The sequence below is a fragment of the Podarcis vaucheri genome, assembly GCF_965113315.1.
Source record: "Podarcis vaucheri genome assembly, chromosome: 3".
Classification (NCBI taxonomy): Eukaryota; Metazoa; Chordata; class Lepidosauria; order Squamata; family Lacertidae; genus Podarcis; species Podarcis vaucheri.
Window position 1 is genome coordinate 107,010,518 of NC_138761.1, and position 19,276 is coordinate 107,029,793.

The 19,276-nt window shown below is 41.6% G+C and overlaps 1 protein-coding gene and 1 long non-coding RNA gene across 4 annotated transcripts; one reads left to right on the forward strand and one right to left on the reverse strand.

The window, feature by feature from the left end:
• Positions 1 to 35: 35 nt before the first annotated feature.
• Positions 36 to 17,703, reverse strand: LOC309528186 (uncharacterized protein). Its single transcript, XM_082215505.1, has 23 exons — positions 17,660 to 17,703; positions 17,499 to 17,566; positions 17,288 to 17,380; positions 16,192 to 16,319; positions 13,645 to 13,791; positions 13,137 to 13,208; positions 11,903 to 12,070; positions 11,711 to 11,807; positions 10,139 to 10,356; positions 8,964 to 9,117; positions 7,718 to 7,926; positions 7,083 to 7,200; positions 6,066 to 6,271; positions 4,496 to 4,613; positions 3,998 to 4,164; positions 3,807 to 3,907; positions 3,604 to 3,734; positions 3,439 to 3,489; positions 3,145 to 3,328; positions 2,940 to 3,060; positions 1,620 to 1,713; positions 1,313 to 1,438; positions 36 to 163 (listed from the first exon to the last, which is right to left on the reverse strand). The coding sequence occupies exons 1-22, from the start codon at positions 17,686 to 17,688 to the stop codon at positions 1,347 to 1,349; spliced, it is 2,766 nt and encodes a 921-aa protein (XP_082071631.1). The 5' UTR covers positions 17,689 to 17,703; the 3' UTR covers positions 36 to 163; positions 1,313 to 1,346.
• On the forward strand, positions 4,856 to 15,123 carry LOC309528301. 3 transcript variants are annotated; one of them, XR_014217630.1, is made up of 5 exons: positions 4,856 to 5,055; positions 6,250 to 6,394; positions 8,445 to 8,483; positions 13,669 to 13,768; positions 14,631 to 15,123. It is a non-coding gene; the product is annotated as an uncharacterized lncRNA (long non-coding RNA). The 3 variants fall into 3 exon arrangements; XR_014217631.1 differs by lacking the exon at positions 8,445 to 8,483; XR_014217632.1 differs by lacking the exons at positions 6,250 to 6,394; positions 8,445 to 8,483.
• Positions 17,704 to 19,276: the final 1,573 nt, after the last annotated feature.

A 19,276-nucleotide genomic window follows, 5' to 3' on the forward strand; every position in this document is an offset into this window, starting at 1 on the left:
TAGCAAATTCAGTCCTAAAATAAGATCAACTCACATTTTGCACCTCCAGATTTTTATTTATGAAGTGTTGCCATAGGAAGCCAATATGTACATTTTAAATCAGTCCCAGGTAATGCACCAAATCCAAAGGCCAGCCGTAGCAAGTAGGGTTGTGTAGCTATATCTGGAAAAGAAAAATAATTATCAGTTTGTCCCCTTGCACATGTGGGTGCCTACTACATACATAGACCACACACAGACTTGCCCTTGTCCTAGAATTCAGCAAATAAGCATGGGTTTTGTACCAGGTAGGTGTTTGGGGTTGGTTGGTTGGTTGGTTTGTTTTGGAGAAAGGAGGAACTTTTAATCTTCTTCGTACTAGAATAATCAGCAGTCGACGGCTTGTGAAAGTTAAGTCAAACTTCTCATTCAGCAGGTGTGGCTACATCAAGCTGCTAAATTTGTCAAAAGGTTTCTGGATCCAGGTGGTGGGCCATTGTCTTGGACTGTTGCCTATGGCCTATGCGGGTCTGTGATTACAGGGTTCATTTTTATGGTTTCAGAGTCTGGGAGAGAGACTCTGCCCAAAATTCAGTGTAGAATTTGTTGTTATTTAGTCGTTTAGTCGTGTCCAACTCTTCGTGACCCCATGGACCAGAGCACGCCAGGCACTCTTGTCTTCTGCTGCTTCCTGCAGTTTGGTCAAACTCAAGCTTTGAGAACACTGTCCAACCATCTCGTCCTCTGTCGTCCCCTTCTCCTTGTGCCCTCCATTTTCCCCAACATCAGGGTCTTTTCCAGGGAGTCTTCTCTTCTCATGAGGTGGCCAAAGTATTGGAGCCTCAGCTTCACGATCTGTCCTTCCAGTGAGCACTCAGGGCTGATTTCCTTCAGAACGGATAGGTTTGATCTTCTTGCAGTCCATGGGACTCTCAAGAGTCTCCTCCAGCACCATGTAGAATTAGACATGCTTAAATCTGCCACCAATGAAGTGCAGACAGGTTAAATCATCAGCAGAACCTAACTGCATATGTATTGCAGCACCAATTGTGGCCTAAGTTACTGATCTTAAGACCGAAGGCATTATTTCGTCCTCCATACACAGCATCTTGTATACCATCTTGCTATAAGGCTGAGGTCTAAAGCTGAGTAGAATTTATGCTTTGCATGCCGAAGCGTTCCAGGTTTAATCAGAATTTCAAGGTAGGTCTACGAAAGGTAAGTTGGAGAACCCTGGATTGCCACAGGCAATCAGCAATACTGATAGATGCACAATTCTATATAAAAAAGTAACTTCTTCTGTATATTGTTTATTGAAATTCCCCAAACATACCTTATATATCTGCGTTTCCGACTACTTTATTTGTTCAGGAGTGATTAACCAAGACTGGTCCAGCCACTGCGTAACCGTGGATTTCAGAACGCTGATCTGAAGTATGGCAAGTATAGTCAAATGTTCCTGGAATTAATAGGTGCATATTTACCAGGAAGTTTGAAAAGAGCTGGTGACCCCCCCCCCCATTCTTTAACAACAACATTGCGCTGAAATTATGGGATAAGTCAAGTAACCTTACAATATATTAAAAGGTCAGCAGCTGGTTAATGGCCAGCATCTCCCGAGTTTTCAGCGGTGCACCTACCAAGCTTCCTTCCTTGTAAACATTGTCCTTCTGGAAGACCATTACCAGGCAGATGAAGGCAGGTGCTGACTTTTACAGTACAGTGGAAGTATACCTAGAAGCGGAAGAGAGAAATTAAAGGACCCTTTGTTCAGGCAGGCTTAGAAAATTGCAAGAATAAGTTCTACAGCTGAAAATGTTGTACCCAAGTGCTCTCATTCAACAAGCCTTATTTCTATGGAGAGGATCCCTTAATTGAACTTTTCTTTCTTTCTTTCTCTTTCTTTCTTTCTTTCTTTCTTTCTTTCTTTCTTTCTTTTTCTTTCTTTCTTTTAAAAAAAGCTTTATGAAAAGATGCTAGCTTTGTTGTAGTGGGGTTTTACATTTTTGTTTCAAATAGCAATATGCTAAGCACCTGCATTTAAAAAGTTGCTTAAAAGTGACACACTTCTGACCAGTGCTTGGATGACAACAGTATAGCGCAGTCCTGCGTAACTGTGATGCATCAAAACTCATTTTGTGTGCAAGAAGGTACTCAATAAAAGCACCGATCAAGCCTAACCAACACAGTCCCCTCTTGCATTCCAAGGCAAGGAGGTAGGGAACCATTAAAACAATTGAGTTCTCTGCATTTGACCTGATGGATCACAACTTGTGCAGGCCAGGTCTATGCCATTCAGAACTTTTAAGAGAAAAAGACCTACACAGACCTCCCATCAGTGTTTACTAGCAAAGAGGGATGATGTCAGATGTTTGTACCAATACTCTAGGGCTGCTTATTCTGTTTCCCCTGCATGACATCATTTGCACTGGCCCTTTGTGTGCCATTCTTATTTTACTGAACTCCATTAGGAGTTTGGCTTAAGCGGCTTTTGCCATATAGAATGGAATCCCAAAGAAACTAAAATAAAGTACTGCTCACTGGGTAACATTATCATGCACTTCCCACCCAATATATTTGAAAATGCGGGGTGGGACATTTGATTGGGAATGCACAGTACGTAATTAAGTGGTTAAGAGCGTAGACTCGTAATCTGGTGAACCGGGTTCGCGTCTCCGCTCCTCCACATGCAGCTGCTGGGTGACCTTCGGCTAGTCACACTTCTCTGAAGTCTCTCAGCCCCACTCACCTCACAGAGGGTTTGTTGTGGGGGAGGAAGGGAAAGGAGAATGTTAGCCGCTTTGAGACTCCTTCGGGTAGTGATAAAGCGGGATATCAAATCCAAACTCTTCCTCTTCTTCTTAATTAGTCATGCTCAAGTAAAACTGAACCGATTGCCTCAACTATGGAAGTTGCACAATGAATATTTTCTAGTCCTGTCTGTTTCACTTGGATTGTACCTTTCTCAGTGGAAGAGTCTGCATCTGTATTCTCAGCCTTTTGAAGTGATTGGGATATTTCACTCTGTCACTTTTAGTAACTGGGCTGAAGCTCACAGATCCACTGTCTTTGCTCTCGCATCTGTTTGAGAGAGGAGACATAAGAGTTATTAGTCCACGAAGCTTGATCAATACGGTTATAGAACAGTTGTTTAGAGCCACTTGCCCATCTTCAATGATGCTCCATTGGGGAATGGCGCCAAACTCTTCAGACCCAGCCATCCAGCAGTTATCCAAGAACAGTTCAACACCAGGAGCTTCGTCTTTTAGTTCGACTTCAAGATAAACAGGTTCCCTTGAGTATTTGAGAGCTACCGAATGCTGCCCATAGGTTTCTGTGAAAGATTCATCTGCCAACAGCAAGAGCAATAAAGAGAAGGAGATCATTATTTTTAAAGCAATTGATATATTCAGTTTTAGTTCTAGTATAGCTCTCCTTCTCCCTTTAGGAAAATGTTACCTTTGAAGATGCTTGAGGTGATATGTAGAACTTGCCTTGCTCTTCTAGGGCCTATAGGAGAAGAAAGTATTTAATAATTATTCTCTTACACACACACACACACACACACACACACAAAATGAAGTTACATACTTCCAGGTTTTTGCATTTTACAAGATTGCTTACCTGCTACATTTGTCCTAGTCATCATTGTGCCATAGCCAGTAGGAAGAGTTCTAGAAGAGGAGGAGGAGCCATAGATCACAGCACTTTGCATGAGTGTTTCTTTGATTGGGTAGTAGCACAAGATAGTCAGCCTGCAACAGAGGGACATTTCTTAGATACTAGAGTAGTGCTGGTTTCATCTTTTTTTAAAAAGTAACTCCTACCTGTATGCTGGATCTCTTGTGATAGTTGGTGGTCCCTGTCCTGGAAGAGTCTCTTTTTCAAATAATAATTCATTTTCATAAATAAGGTGATCACCTTCAAACTGCCGGGAAAAAATATTTCAGGTTCATCATGCTTGGAAAGAGCAGACTTTCCCCCTTCTGTTCTCCACACCCTTCGCCCAAGGACTAACCCTTAGTGAAGTGCCACAAGTAGAAACATGAAACTGGAAGAAGACTTGTTCCTTTGTAAACTCCTTAGGCCTACAGGTGCTGTCCTTCAGCCTAGTTTTGCCCATGTCAATGGATGGCACAGTCTTCATGAGAGCAGAGACGGTTACTGTTCCGTTAGGGTAGCACACTAAGAAAAGCCCATGACAATAAACCAGATCATAAGAATCATTGAATATTTACAGATAAATTGTAAACAGATAAAAACATTAGCAGGATTATTGTAATAACCTGCACTTTTATGAGAGTATATATTTACAGCACATAATTAAATGAACAAGTTAAATGAATTTGGATCTCCAGAAGATACTAAAAAATAAATTTAAGGAACTGCAAGAAAGTCAAATTTTGGAATGTGAAATGTAGAAATTTGAAAAGTATAAATAAAAAACTTTTTTAAAAAAGATCATAAGACATCTCCACATTGTTTTAGTGATAAACTGGACTGGAATATAGCTCACCTATGAATTGTGAAGAGTGAAAATTGCATCTAACAGAGAAGATATCCAAAGTCTCCATAGTGCTTGTTTTCTTCAGAAGAAGATCAAACCTGGCTCGAATTCTCTCAAATGACACTTCCTTTAAACATGATAAGAAATGTATCTATAAGGATAACTTCATTTATATGTTCTAGCATTGGTTAAAAATTATGCATTTGAGCCATCATCTCATCAACCAAAATAAATTAAAAGCCCATCATCAGTTAAAACCCAATTGACTAACTGTGGTGTTTGCCTGTTCGTTTAGAAAATGTCTGTACGGGGGGGGGGGAAGAAAGGGTTAAAATGTAGACCAATAGGAAAGTCGGAGGCGGAGCCTACTTGATTATAAATGGGCTGAGCCTGAGGTTTGAGTTAGTTGTTGGTGGGTAGTTGGTTGGTTTTAGTGGGTTGGTTGGTTGGGAAAGGCAGTTGGAAAAGCAGTTGGCAGGCAGTTGGAAATAGAGAGACAGTTAGTGCAGTGGGTTCTTGAGTGAGGGGAGGTAGAAGAGATAGAGGCAGGATAAAATAAGACTAAAAAGGTAAAGAGTAACATTTGGAATGCAGTTAAAGTTTGTTTGTGTCTGCAATAAACTACACTCTTCTTTGTTAACTTGAGGACCTGACTGAGGCTAAGGGATTTACCAGGGAGGACCTGGTTGGTGGCAGCAGATTAGTGGTGTATGGGTCAATAGTCCATGAGACGACCGGGGGCTCCGTACAAACGCCACACTAATCAGCTAGGATTGCTTTGAAAGGATAATCGTCCTAGCTTACACAGTCCTGTGAATACCCCTTTCTCCATACCTAGAACCTGTGCATGGCCCACCCCTGCTATCATCTGAGGCACGGTCCACCCTCCCTTGGCATCCATACTTCGACACATATCCTTGCAGAAGAAAAACCTATGGGGAACCTGTGGACCTTCAGGTGATTTTGGATTACAGCTCCCATGGTTTTCCCAGTAGTGATGTATGGAAGTGAGAGCTGGACCATAAAGAAGGCTGATCGCCGAAGAATTGATGCTTTTGAATTATGGTGCTGGAGGAGACTCTTGAGAGTCCCATGGACTGCAAGAAGATCAAACCTCTCCATTCTGAAGGAAATCAGCCCTGAGCGCTCACTGGAAGGACAGATCGTGAAGCTGAGGCTCCAATACTTTGGCCACCTCATGAGAAGAGAAGACTCCCTGGAAAAGACCCTGATGTTGGGAAAGATGGAGGGCACAAGGAGAAGGGGACGACAGAGAATGAGATGGTTGGATGGTGTTCTTGAAGCTACTAGCATGAGTTTGATCAAACTGCGGGAGGCAGTGGAGGACAGAAGTGCCTGGCGTGCTCTGGTCCATGGGGTCACGAAGAGTCGGACACGACTAAACGACTAAACAACAACATCATCTCTATTAACCCTGCTAGTTGGGGTCTGGTAGAACTTGCAACATCTGGAGTTCTGCTGGCTCCCCATCCCTAGAAAATCACATTTAGTTATATCACTGCTTTTCCATCAAGTGAGATAAGGAAGCTTTAGGCACCAAGGCCTTCATGTTGTATACCTCATAAATAATCCCAACAGCAAAGAGAGGCACTTGCAATATTAGATGAGTATCATTTGCAGTAACAAAATACCCATCTGCGAGGGCAGTGGCTTGAGTTAGTGGCTTACTGCCTATATATAGGCTCCAGTATTTGTATAGGCCTGCAATCGGAACAGCTAAATACATGTTCTCTTTGTCGCAGTACCCAATGCCTTCTGGTAGTTCTGTAAAGGAAAAAAGAAAGTTGCTAAGTGAATGTTGTTGTTGTTTTTTGAAAAAAGCTGTATGAAATATAGCATCTCATGAGGCTTCTGACAGGCGTGGCTTAACATTGAATTGCCTAACAGGTAGGGACACCAGAAACTGCTTCTCTGTTGGGTAACTGTTTTCCATTTGGTTGCAAATATAAAGAGTATCAATATCAGGGATGGGTAACCTGGTGTCCTTCAGATGTTGTTGGGACCCCCAACTCCCTTTGGCCCCAGCCAGCATGGCCAATAGAGTTGAAGTCCCTCAACATCTGGAAGGCCACAGATTTCCCACAGTTTATCTGCATACTTGGTCTTCCAACTGGTGGTACATAGTCAAATTTGGGTTGTGCCCTAGATGGTTTACACTAAAAAAAATGTGATTAAATAATGTATATAAAAATAAAAATGGAGGAGTCATGGAGTGAGAGAAAAGAAAAGTAGAAGTAGATTCTTTGTTTCAAATTAGCATTGATGGTGGAACCCAGAGCCCTAAAGAAGACTGCTATCATACAGTTTGGGGTTACGTATTGCAAATATTTGCCTCTCCTTTGGATAACGAGACCTCTTTAGGACATGCTATGAGAGTTTTAAACTCTTAAAAAGCAAAGAAAGAAAATCTATCCAGACAGTTTACTGGCTCATCTACTCAGTTACACACAGATTTCATTGCTCCCAGTGGTTTATATTTCTAGAGGATACAATAGGAATTGTCTAGCTATCGTGCATGCAACTTAAACAAGCCATTCAGGAGTTATAACTTGTCAGTTTAGACAAAACAACTTACCAACATCTGCAATTATGCATTCTATGTCGGCAGGGTGGTGATACAACTTCAGCTGAGGTCCCACATTCAGAGTGTAGTTCACATGAAGGTGATACTTGGTTTCATTTTTGTTCACATACTTTAAACAAGTTTTATAAAACCCATGAAGAGAGAGAATTTGACTGCATTAGCTTAATCAGAACAGATTTTCAAGGCAATAGTCGCATTATGCCAAAATCAATTTGGAAGGACGACAATAGAAAGATCTCTAGTGCTGCACAGATGTTTTTCTCCCCACCACCATATCCTAGGTATGAACTTCTCCCACATGTACCTTCATATTACCTTTCAACACCACTTCCCAACAATATTTTACCGTAAGATACTAGAAAGCACAAGATCAAACTTATTGAGGCAAAAGTTTCCCAATACTCTCAATACTTTGAGTGGTCAGTGCAGGGAAACACATGCATATTTGCCAAGATCAAGTTAATTATATGCACATTAGTATGGTTAGAGTTAGTGTCTAATTCCGGGATCAAGAAAATACATGCATAAGGAGACTCAAATAGCTTTTGTATCCAACCTACCAGTAGCTCAACCATTGTGTGTGTACAATGCTTGCCCCAGTGAGATATCATGCCTAGCTGCCTTACCTCTCTTAAGATGTTGGGATCATCAAAAGGTACTACCAGTTGAAAGCCTATTGTTCCATTGGGGAAGTGAATGTCAGAGATCTTGTAACCCCTTTGCTGTGCTTCCTTACGGGATAGCTGTTCCTCTCCTATTTTAAGTGCTACCAGAATGACATCATGAAGGAAGACTCCCAAGGTTACATCAAAGAGTCGTGTTTCTGGAACAGTGTCTGTGTTAAGACAAAAGCATTTTGTCACTGGGAAGGCATGAATATTAGAACAGTGTTCTTCAGCCTAAGGCACCCAGGTGTTTGTTGGAGATCATGGGAATTTTAGTCCAAGAATATCCGAGGACTCAAAGTTTTAAGAACAGTGCATTAGAACACTATAAAAAAACTCCTTCCAGTAGCACCTTAGAGACCAAATAAGTTTGTTATTGGTATGAGCTTTCGTGTGCATGCACACTTCTTCAGATACATGCACATGAAAGCTCATACCAGTAACAGTTTGTCTCTAAGGTGCTACTGGAAGGATTTTTTAAATTTTGTTTCGACTATGGCAGACCAACACAGCTACCTACCTGCAACTAGAATATTAGAACACAGTTTGTTTCCTGTGGTCTCCACTTTGAAAATAAACTCTCAGGAGAATTTACCACTAGTTTACTCTCATTTAAGAATGTGACTGGGGGCGTGGGGAGTGAGAATTCAAGTTTCTGTAAACTGATCTACATGTTTTTTGTAACTAGATGATGGAAGTCAACTGGTATATCCACAGGTAATAACTGGTAGGTTTAGTAAACTGACTCCCAAAATCTTTCCATGCAGAAGAAAGGGTCTTCTTTAAGGATCTATATTCTGCCCATGTGTTGTTGGATCTATTTTGCAAAGGAACCTACAAAATAAACTTGGTCAGTAAGAAACTGGGATCTTAGTCTTCTCCCTCCAACAAGACCCTTTACTGCAGAATTGTTTTCTTCACCTTTGAGACAAAAAAGCTACAAGCCATGCATTTACATGCTTCCACATACCATCTTTGAGTTAATATTAGGACCCAGGACTAGGGGATTAGATCCCAAATGGTAAATGAAGATTTTATTTAAAAAAAAAAAAACCCAGCAGAGGAACTAATGAAAGTACATTCATCTCTTAATAAAAAAACAAAAACAAAATACTTTATCAATAAGGCACAGCTTTGTACAACGACCCAGCAGCAATCCTATGTTTTACATATAACTGAAAAGTAGATGTATCTTAGCCCCACTTACTATTGACTACTCTTGGTATTCTAGGCATGAAGGGTGTGGTGATTTGCTTAATCACAGTGTACTTGGTCAAGTGCCAATCTGTATCTGTCCAGGTATGCTCCAATAATAAGTCAATGCTATATACTGCCCCATAGACACCATTGGATACAGTGCTCTACAAGAGGGAAAAAAGTGTTAAGGAAAGTAGATTCATTTAGACCGGGCATGGCCAAACTTGACCCTCCAGATGTTTTGGGACTACAGTTCCCATTATCCCTAGTTAACAGGACCAGTGGTCAGGAATGATGGGAACTGTAGTCCCAAATCATCTGGAGGGCTAAGTTAGGCCATGCCTGATTTAGACGAACAGCAGTGAAAACCACCTGTACAGTTAAGTAGTTATATGCCCCTGAACTCAAAACATACAGGGTTTGTATCTTCCCACATTCTGTTCTGCAGTGCTTAAATGCATCTATCATTGTCCCAAATAACAGAAGTTTAACACTTTATTGACTTCAAAGCTTGCCCCATCCAGAGGGTTCTGGAAAGATTGGCAGTACATGATACTGTCAAAAGCTATTCTGAATAGAAATACCGTATATCACACTGCTTTCTGAAGGCAGGCTCAGAAAACTCTAGAGGAAGGGCACTCCAGAGTTAAAAAGCAGCCACCAAGAATGTCTTTGCACACCTTTATAAAAATCTGATTTGGTGCATAGATATATTTAAGAGGACTCATGTCACCCTTATTTGATTTCTCAGGTATGATGATTTCAGCCATCTAAGGCTTCATAACACTTCAATGGCAATATGAAGTCAGCACGAACACACTAATCTTTCTGTCGCAAGGTTTTAGTGACCTCATTCCTTCAGAGACCCAAAAGGCAGGTCACAGTGTTGTACATGAGCAGAAGTTTCATGGGGCGAGTTTATACAGTTTTCTAGTTTGTAAACCCATATCATGAGGCCTCAGAGTTCACCTACATATGCAGTACAAGTCAGGAGACAGGCCTACCCTATGGCAGCTGGGTTGATTGCAATATCTATATGCAAAGGAAATAAGTAGTTGGGTTTTGCTTTACTGCAGTGCTGATCTAACAGCTGACTGAATTAATGGAAACTCCCTTTGCATTTTTTTTGGTATACCAACTTGAGTCTGCTTCCATATTGTTTGATTTTATAAAAATCACATTTACCTTTAACCTGCCCCCAGACGCTCCAATTGGGATAGTAGTTACAATGTGTGTGTTGTTACGATCCAGCGAATAACCGAAATGTTCAGGATTCTCTATTCTTTGCCCATCGACTGCCATTGATATATTATGGGATGTAAAGGCGGGTTCTTGAAGGACCAATCGGGGGACAATACTTGGCACAGTCCATACTATGGCAACATCCGTAAAGCTGGTACCATCTGCCGATTAGTAAGACTCAGATCAGTGCTTGACAAAAAACAGGCAAGATCACCAGGAGGTAACATTTTAATGTTTGTGAATCACCTTGCAACACCACCCATGCACATACTGGCCAAATCTTATTTTAAGACCTAGTACTAATACATGCATTATTATTATTATTATTTATGAACACAGTAGGCATACAATGACCGCTCCCCGTTTAAAATGGGGGGCGCCCTTTGCGTGGACGCGTGCAGCCCCTAGATCTGGAGCGGCTCCAACAGCATAGGCTTGGTTTGCCTTCCCTCAGGTGGGATACCTGGAGGTCTCCGCCTACCTCAGTCAGTTGTCCAATCCCACCTGGGGGAAGCGTTGCCAAGGAGACCAGGCCAGGTAGGGGAGGGATTACCTGCCCACACAATAGAGGGAGGATCTTACCTAGGAATCCTCACTTGGCTCCAGAGCTTCTCCAGGAAGGACATCGCTGGACTTCCTCGCTCCAAAGGTAAGCCTGGGGCCTTTGCCCCCCCCCACTAGAGGGATCCCAAGGGATAACGGGGGGTAATGGACTTCAGGATACCCCTTCAAAAGGGGGATCCTTTTCCTTAGGTGGGCCCTGATGCCCCAGGGTGTTGGGTGGTGGCACGGGGGCCCCTCTAGCTGCCCCCATGCCTGCGGGGGTGTGTGGGCCGCGGGGAGGGGAGGCAACGCCACACGCGGCCCCTTCCCTTCCCCTGCCAGGCCTGGCGGCCCTGGGGTGCGGCGGGTGGTGGAGGGGGGTCCCCAGTCACCTCCCAGGGCCTTGGTGGCCCCCAGACGGCCTTTTTTAGGCCGCAGGGAGGCCCGCCGCATTTCGTGAGGCCTTACTAGGCCTCGGGGGGGCTCCTCCGCGTCCCCCAGCTCTGGAGCCTCCCCTGGGCGACGGGGCCCCATTTTAATGTTTGTGAATCACCTTGCAACACCACCCATGCACATACTGGCCAAATCTTATTTTAAGACCTAGTACTAATACATGCATTATTATTATTATTATTATTATTTATGAACACAGTAGGCATACAACTCAAGTTGCTGTAGGTCCTGGCTTGTATTAACATTCATGTAACAGTTTCCCAGAAAACTGGCTTTCTGCCAGGTAGATACATTACACAGCAACATGAGGAATGTAATAGATTTACTAGAATACCAAGGAGAAAACTCAGACAAAAAGGCTGTTTTAATATCAAGAGATGCGGAAAAGGCATTTGACCAGGTGTCATGGGACTTCATGAAAAGGGTCATAAAGGAAACAGTTTCCTAGAAAGGATCAGGTCACATTGGATTGTAGGAATGAACTATGCTTTTTAAGGGAAAGGGAAGGGAGGTACTCACCAACTGGGCATGACACTGTGGTGTCAATCAACAGAAGCAGCCATCTTTGTCTGTACATGGAAGTGGAGCTGATTGTGCTCATAGTGACCCCATTAGCCTATTGAAAAAACATTTGGTAAAGTTTTATTAGTCCAGCTGGAATATGAGACCTATCTGAGCAATGCCATCTTCTTCCTAGTAGGATTAACTCACCACTGAATGTTCTGTTTCATTTGTGGAGTAGGGAGACCTGAGGAACACTCTCGACAGCGTATTATTGAAACTGTAGCCAAGCTTGTCAGCGTCACTCACCAATGTTTTCTTTCTCCCCGAAGGAGAATAGAATATCAGCTGCCATATCTGATACAGAACTTTTCGTGCCTAAAAAAAGGGGGGGGAGTGTATTAGGCTGATAAGCATTTTCAAGCGGCTTAAGCTTCAGAACAAAAAATGAGCAATTTTTCAATTTCATTACAAGCTTTTAAAGAATGTTATGCAAGGTCTAGACTTCAGTACAAATCTTCAACCAGCCATAAAATCCACCGGCATTCATGAACTAGATATATTCCAGAGGAATACCCAACTATTTCTATATTAGTAAAGTTTTTGTCAGTGGGTTTGAAGTGCCGTAGATTTTTGTAAGCTAGGAACATAAAAGGGGGGCTGATATCTAGTTATGGCTACAGATCCACCATGCAGAATGGAGATATTCCTCTCAGTGGGCACTTTGAGGTTTTGGAGAAACTATGCCATGACCAGAATTGATGTGATTTGTCGTAGCAGACAAAATACTAGATGTTGCCCAGTGAAACTTGGGTTTGAATACCTGCTACCTCACTAGGTGACTTTGAACCAGTAATGCTATCTCAGTCTAACTTACCTTACGGTTGTGAGGATGAAGTTTTAACAACTCCCCTTCCCTTTTTAATAAATTAAAAAATCCAAAACCACTACTTCAAGTTCCTTTGGTGGACCAGAAATAATGACTGCACTTGGCTCTGCATTCCATTATACAGTGGTACCTCGGGTTAAGTACTTAATTCGTTCTGGAGGTCCGTTCTTAACCTGAAACTGTTCTTAACCTGAGGTACCACTTTAGCTAATGGGGCCTCCTGCTGCCGCTGCATCGCTGGAGCACGATTTCTGTTCTCATCCTGAAGCAAAGTTCTTAAGCTGAGGTACTATTTCTGGGTTAGCAGAGTCTGTAACCTGAAGCATATGTAACCCGAGGTACCACTGTATACACATAGGATGGACAGCTTATTACAAACCATTTCTTTCAGAGGGAGAAAGGGGCAGAGAGATTTCAACTGATATTTCATTGGATTTAAATTTAAGTTTTTCTGTTTTTGAATTGCCATAAGTCAACTCTAGAGTGTTTCTTACCATGAAAGGTAGGTAATAAAACTTACAAAAACCAGCATATCATATACTTTCCCCCTCTTACCTCAGGCAATGCAGACATCCATTCTGCAGTCTCATAATCCGAAATCACAGGGACATCGGTCTTCACTGATACCTTGAAACGAGATTATACTTATTTATAGAATGTGCAACAGGTTATGAGGTCCAAATTTGTTCAGTTCCCTCCTAGCAGTTTCCTTATTTTAGAGAACTTAAGTTTCCAATGTTTTTATTTGTTGTGCAAAGGAGGAAGGCTGCTCACATCCTGCACATGGCAGGATCATTGGTAGCACAACTCATTCTATCTATATATAATTTTTTAATTAGATTTTACAATTTAATATTCAACACATTTATCATATAAGAGAAAAGAAAAAAAAACCCTCCCCTTACCCTGCGACTTCCCTCAACTTCCCTTTCTGCTTCTTTAAATATTTGATACTTCTGTTTAATTTTTGTCTTATTTTGATAATCTTTTAGCTAAATGCTCTTACATTCTTATCATTTTTATACCAACTCATTCTTATGAAGCATATCGAACCATTTCTTACCTCCATGTAATTCTCTTCACACAGAATTTCCCTTGGAGCCCATGTGGGGTAGGAGCAGCGCATAGGGTGTTGGTAGTTTGTAGCTGCCCTCAGGTCTTGGAATAAGGACACTCTGATGTTTAAAGTAAGAGAGAACTTTTCATCCATCTGCAATCATTTGGGATATTGGTTTGGGAAGAAAACACTGAAATTAGTGACAGAGATGCATCCCCCCCCACACGAAAGTGCTTAATAAAGCCAGGGTGATGATCTATAAAAGTTTGCTGCATTTACTATCAGTTGTGCCATTGTAGTTTACATCTTCAAGGAGGAGATAATATCTGAGGAGAACACTGAGCTTCTATAGATTTTGTCATGAGCATCACCTGGAGCAGATTCTGCTGCTGCTGCTGTTCTATTGCAAAACCCAACCCAGAGCTTTTCACAGAGAATCTGACATAGCTGGTTCCTTAAAATAACTTAATTTAATGCTAGCATATGTTATCCCAGAGTTGTTTTCTCATTGCCTCCGCATCTATGGCCTTTCATTAGGATATTTTTTAAATGTCTGACGTTTTATTGTATTTTTAATATTTTGTTGGAAGCCGCCCAGGGTGCCTGGGGAAACCCAGTCAGATGGGCAGGGTATGTATGTATGTATGTATGTATGTATGTATGTATGTATGTATAAATAAATAATAGTCCCAGCTTCCCCATCACACATTTCTCTTGATAGTCAAAACACAAATGTGTGTGGGTTAGCATGCTTGGGCAGCAGAACACCTATAACAAATAGTTGTTACAAAATATTGAAGTATGGAGTGTTCCTATTCAGTAGTCAAGCACATCATTGATGGCTCTTTTCCTGGATACTCCATTTCATCTCTCTCTTCACACTTCTCCCTTTTCAAAATTATATGTTTGCTGAGCTCACTTAGTCCTCATGGTTTGGGGGTACCCCTCTTTAGGTTTATTTTGCCTGATTTTTTCTTTCTTTTCATTTTCAGCTGATTTTCCTCACCTGTTTGAATGGCTCCATTTTGACAACATTGGGCCCAGCACTAAATTGTATGAAAAGAAGAATGATTTATTCTGCTTTTCTGCACATGCAACTTCAAAATTACCAGCTGGATTTATCTATAGGAAGTGTGGAGGACTGGTATCCACAAAGATGGCAATCATGTTTTCACTCAGTAGTAGTTGCTTCCCTGGGTATCCAGGAAGAGAAAGACTCTTGCCCATCTCATGACATTTGTCATTGTGTGATCCAAAACTGGGTGGCTTCCGGATAAAAAATATTTGAGCAACTGCATGGAGATTATAAAGCGTGGCTGTTATCCTGCACATTCCACGGTAGTTTTCTGTCACCTTTCTTGCCTCAATAAACTAAAATATTTTATCATTGTTTTTTGCATGGGGGAGCAGATTTGTTTTGCAAGAGCACCATTGCTAATTTATTGCAAGGTATCCACTTTCTTTGCAATGGGATATGATGTTGCACTCCTGTGTCAGCATCTCCTCAAATGTGTGAGAGATCTTTGCAAAGTGTGGAAGCCTGGAAGTGCATCTGGTGTTTTTTAGCATAATACGTACACAGAGGGCAGGCAAAAAGGAGGAAAAAAAGCACAGGTGGTGTACTCATTACTTAGTGACTGCAATGTTTGGGGGGATAGGGACGCAGGTGGTGCTGTGGGTTTAACCACAGAGCCTAGGACTTGCCGATCAAAAGGTTGGCGGTTCGAATCCCCGCGATGGGGTGAGCTCCCGTTGCTCGATCCCTGCTCCTGCCAACCTAGCAGTTCAAAAGCACGTCAAAGTGCAAGTAGATAAATAGGTACCGCTCTGGCAGGAAGGTAAACAGCGTTTCCGTGTGCTGCTCTGGTTTGCCAGAAACGGCTTAGTCATGCTGGCCACATGACCCCGGAAGCTGTATGCCGGCTCCCTCGGGCAATTAAGCAAGCTGAGCGCCACCCCAGAGTTGGCCACGGCTGGACCTAATGGTTAGGGGTCCCTTTACCTTTAGAGTGTTCTGTAACTAGTGCAGCAAAAAATAAATTTAAGCAGGCTTTCTGAAGTCAGGAAGGGACATAGGAATGCATTGAAGAAAGTCAGATGAACAAATGAGTAACAGGAAGAACGCTCTACAGGCAAATCAGGATGAATGCACTGCTGAATTATGTCTAAGCTACATGTAAACTTTGTTTAAATAAATCAAGATAAATGCTCTGTGTTCATCCAGAAGGTCCCCAGTTGGGTAAGGGGAAATCCAGCATCTCTGGAAAATCAAATCCAGCCTCTGCTTCCCTTTCTCTACCATCCATTCTCCTTTGAGCTAGGGATCCTAGCGTTGCAAGACTCAAAAGCAGCTACCTCAATGTAAAACCAAAGATTAGACTGAATGAGGGGAGCTTTCAAAGTCAGGAGTCCCTGCCACAATTCTCAGAAGTTTCACAGATCAAATGTTTTTATTTCATTCTGGTAGGGTGCACCGAACAGTAATACTGCACATTAACCTTTCCTGCACTGCTGATATTGAGAGTATAGAATCAGAACATTAGTTGGCCTCACCTCATTTATAACATGACAGCCAAGAAAAGAAGCCCGGAATATGGTATTACCCCACACATCATTTGACAGGACATAGCCACAGCGAGCTTCTAGCTCCTCGTCAAGCAAAACCGAGACACCAGAGGGATCTAGAGAGACACACAACAGAGTGTTAGCTGCTAGTTTATTCTGGTCAAACAAGCCATCACAATTAAGAATGTACTACCATCTTTAGAGATTTTCAGTGGAGTTTGGAGCCAACTGTTTATCCCAACAACATAGTTAATTGCTAAAAATAGCCTTCAAATGCAGTGTTCATGGTGCATGTCCTCTGGGTTGTGTGTGTGTGTGTGTGTGTTTTAAAAAAGAAGGTATTGGTTTAAGACAGATTATAATTTCAATTTAGCATACTTTTGTCATTGCAAGGCTTGAATAAGCAGTTTTTGGAAATGGGATTATGAATCCATCCCTTTCGCTTTCAAGGAAAACTATCTGATGAAGATGGACACTAACAAACTTGGTTAACAGACAGACACACCCATCCTTTAACCACTTGCTCAAGTGTTATTTTAATGCAACTGAAGGGCTTGTAGTTTTCAGTTCAGTCTTCCTGCCCACAGTAGGAACAGTTTTTCACAATCAAGGTCACCCAGGAACCCAATTTGGCCATTAAACATTTCCCCTTCAGAAACTTATTACTTCATGGCTTCCCCCAGTAATTTATTAGAGCTCTGTCTGCAATAAACTCAAGGAATACATGTAAACATAGATGGTAAATGAACTTTTCAGGTTAGAGCTACTGAATTATCACTGAGAAAAACCTACGTCCTCTTGTAAACAGCTTAATTGGGTCACACTTGCTTCCAAGTAAGCCCCATTGATAGAATCTAGGGTTTCCCCAAGCTTGAGCCCCCAGCTGTTTTTGGACTACAAATCCCATCATCCTTGACCACTGGTCCTGCTATCTAGGGATGATGGGAGTTGTAGTCCAAAAAAACAAGTTTGGGAAACCCTGATATAATTGAATGATACTCCCAAAGGAACATGTACACTTAGGAGTAAGGCTGCAAGCATGAAGTGATACCCTCTTTATCTTTCCCCATGGATTACAGCTCACCAATTATTTCTACTGTGAAGAATTTGTCCTGAAGAAAGGACTTATCCAGCTTCACCCAAAACATACTGGAGGAACAGGTGCTCTCTATAAAACCTAAAAGGGATTAAAGGTTTTACAGTTACAATAATAATACAGTAATCACACAACGTGAAGATACACAATTTTTAGAGTTCCCCTAGAGGGCAGGAAGCAACTGAGTCTTTTATCCAACCTGGAGGAGCAAATGCTGGTCCATTCCTCCCTACTCCAGACTGGAACCAGAGAAACAGCAGTAATATTCTATAAACAAGAGAGAGAGGAATTAACCATGTAAATAGATCAGACAAAACTGAGTAAATGTGAGAGGAGGAACCCTCTCTCAAAGCACTTTACCTGCAAAGCAGTTTTTCTGCCTTCTTCATGTTTCCAAAGGAGTGTAGTCCAAATAGTTGAAGTTCATCCAGTTCTTTTTATAGGATAGCTCCTCACTGACACAACACAGACCACAAACAAAACAGACATATTCTAAATGGTGGAATCCAATTGGGTCCCCTTTATAAAGAAAAACTGTCCCACAATTTCACTAAATTAGGGGCAGGTGCTCTAGCAGCAATTGTTAATCACCAGAAGGGATGATGTCGATCTGTATGCAATCCCATGGGAGCCTTTTGGAGCAAAACCCGGGACCTAAAATCAATTGAACTCAATGAGATTTACTTTTGAGTAAATCTATTCAAGATCTGGGATGATTATTGAGGCTGCCTCACCCCTGTGATTCTGATAGCTGTCCCCAACACTTTCCCTTCCTTGCCACAGAAAAAGCCACCTGCTAAGTCCCCATTGTTAAAGGTACAGGACAAAATATTTTGGGTTAGTGCAGTGGTGGTTAAACTCAGCCCTCCAGATGTTTTGGGACTACAATTCCCATCATCCCTGACCACTGGTCCTGTTAGCTAGGGATGATGGGAGTTGTAGTCCCAAAACACCTGGAGGGCCTAGTTTGGCCGCCACTGGGCTAGTGTGTGGCTGGTTTCCGATGATCAGCAGTTTATTTTTTTAAAAAAATGCTATTTATTGAAAGTTTAAAATTATAGAGAAAAAAAAGAGAGAAGGAGAAGAAGAAGAAGAAGGAAAAGAAGGAAAAGAAAAGAAAAATATATAAAAAATATATATAATCAGAAAAACAAGGAATTAGGCAATACAAGTCAATAAAAAAAGAAAAATACAAAACACACAATACATCAAAACCAACAAAAAAAGGAAAAACAAAAAATTTAAAAACAAATCCAATATTCCCAAATCTTTATCTTTCGTTAACTTGTTTCATTGACCTCCTCACACCTCCCTTTTTGTATTCTAATTATTAATTATCTCAGCAAATCATTTCCATCTTTCACTATATTCTATCATTAAATCACCTTAATTTATTTTAACCTTATCTTACCATAAAAAGCCCTAGAGTTTAAAACTTATTTATATATAATTCCTTATAGTATTTCTACTAAAGCCAAATAGTTTCATTCCAGCATTTTTCTAACACTCGTTAATTTTACACTAATTCTCTAAATGAATTTTTAAACTTTCTTCCAATCTTCATCCATCGTCTCTTCTTCCTGGTCTCGGGTTTTGTCAGTCCTTTCTATCCCTTCCATCTAGTCCATTAACCTGGTGACCTTCTATCCGAGGCTCTTAAGTCTTTTCCATGTCCCTTCTGCAGGTCTTCTTCATGTTTATACCTGCACTTTACTTTATCTTCTGCTGATCTTATTCTTAATTTCCTTCCTTTCTCACTGAGGGGTAGATCTCGGGGAGACTCCAACTTGACAATGCCTTTATCCCTTCTCGACAGGTCAGCCCACTCTCTACAGTCAGCACTGAAATCCAAAAGATATTTGAAGGCATGTTTCAAAGTCCCTCCAAAGTTAAGGGCCCCCACAACTCCAAGCTCCCCCTGGCCCACAACCAGATCCCAAAAGTCAGAACATCCCTGCATAGGGGGATCCATCCAGC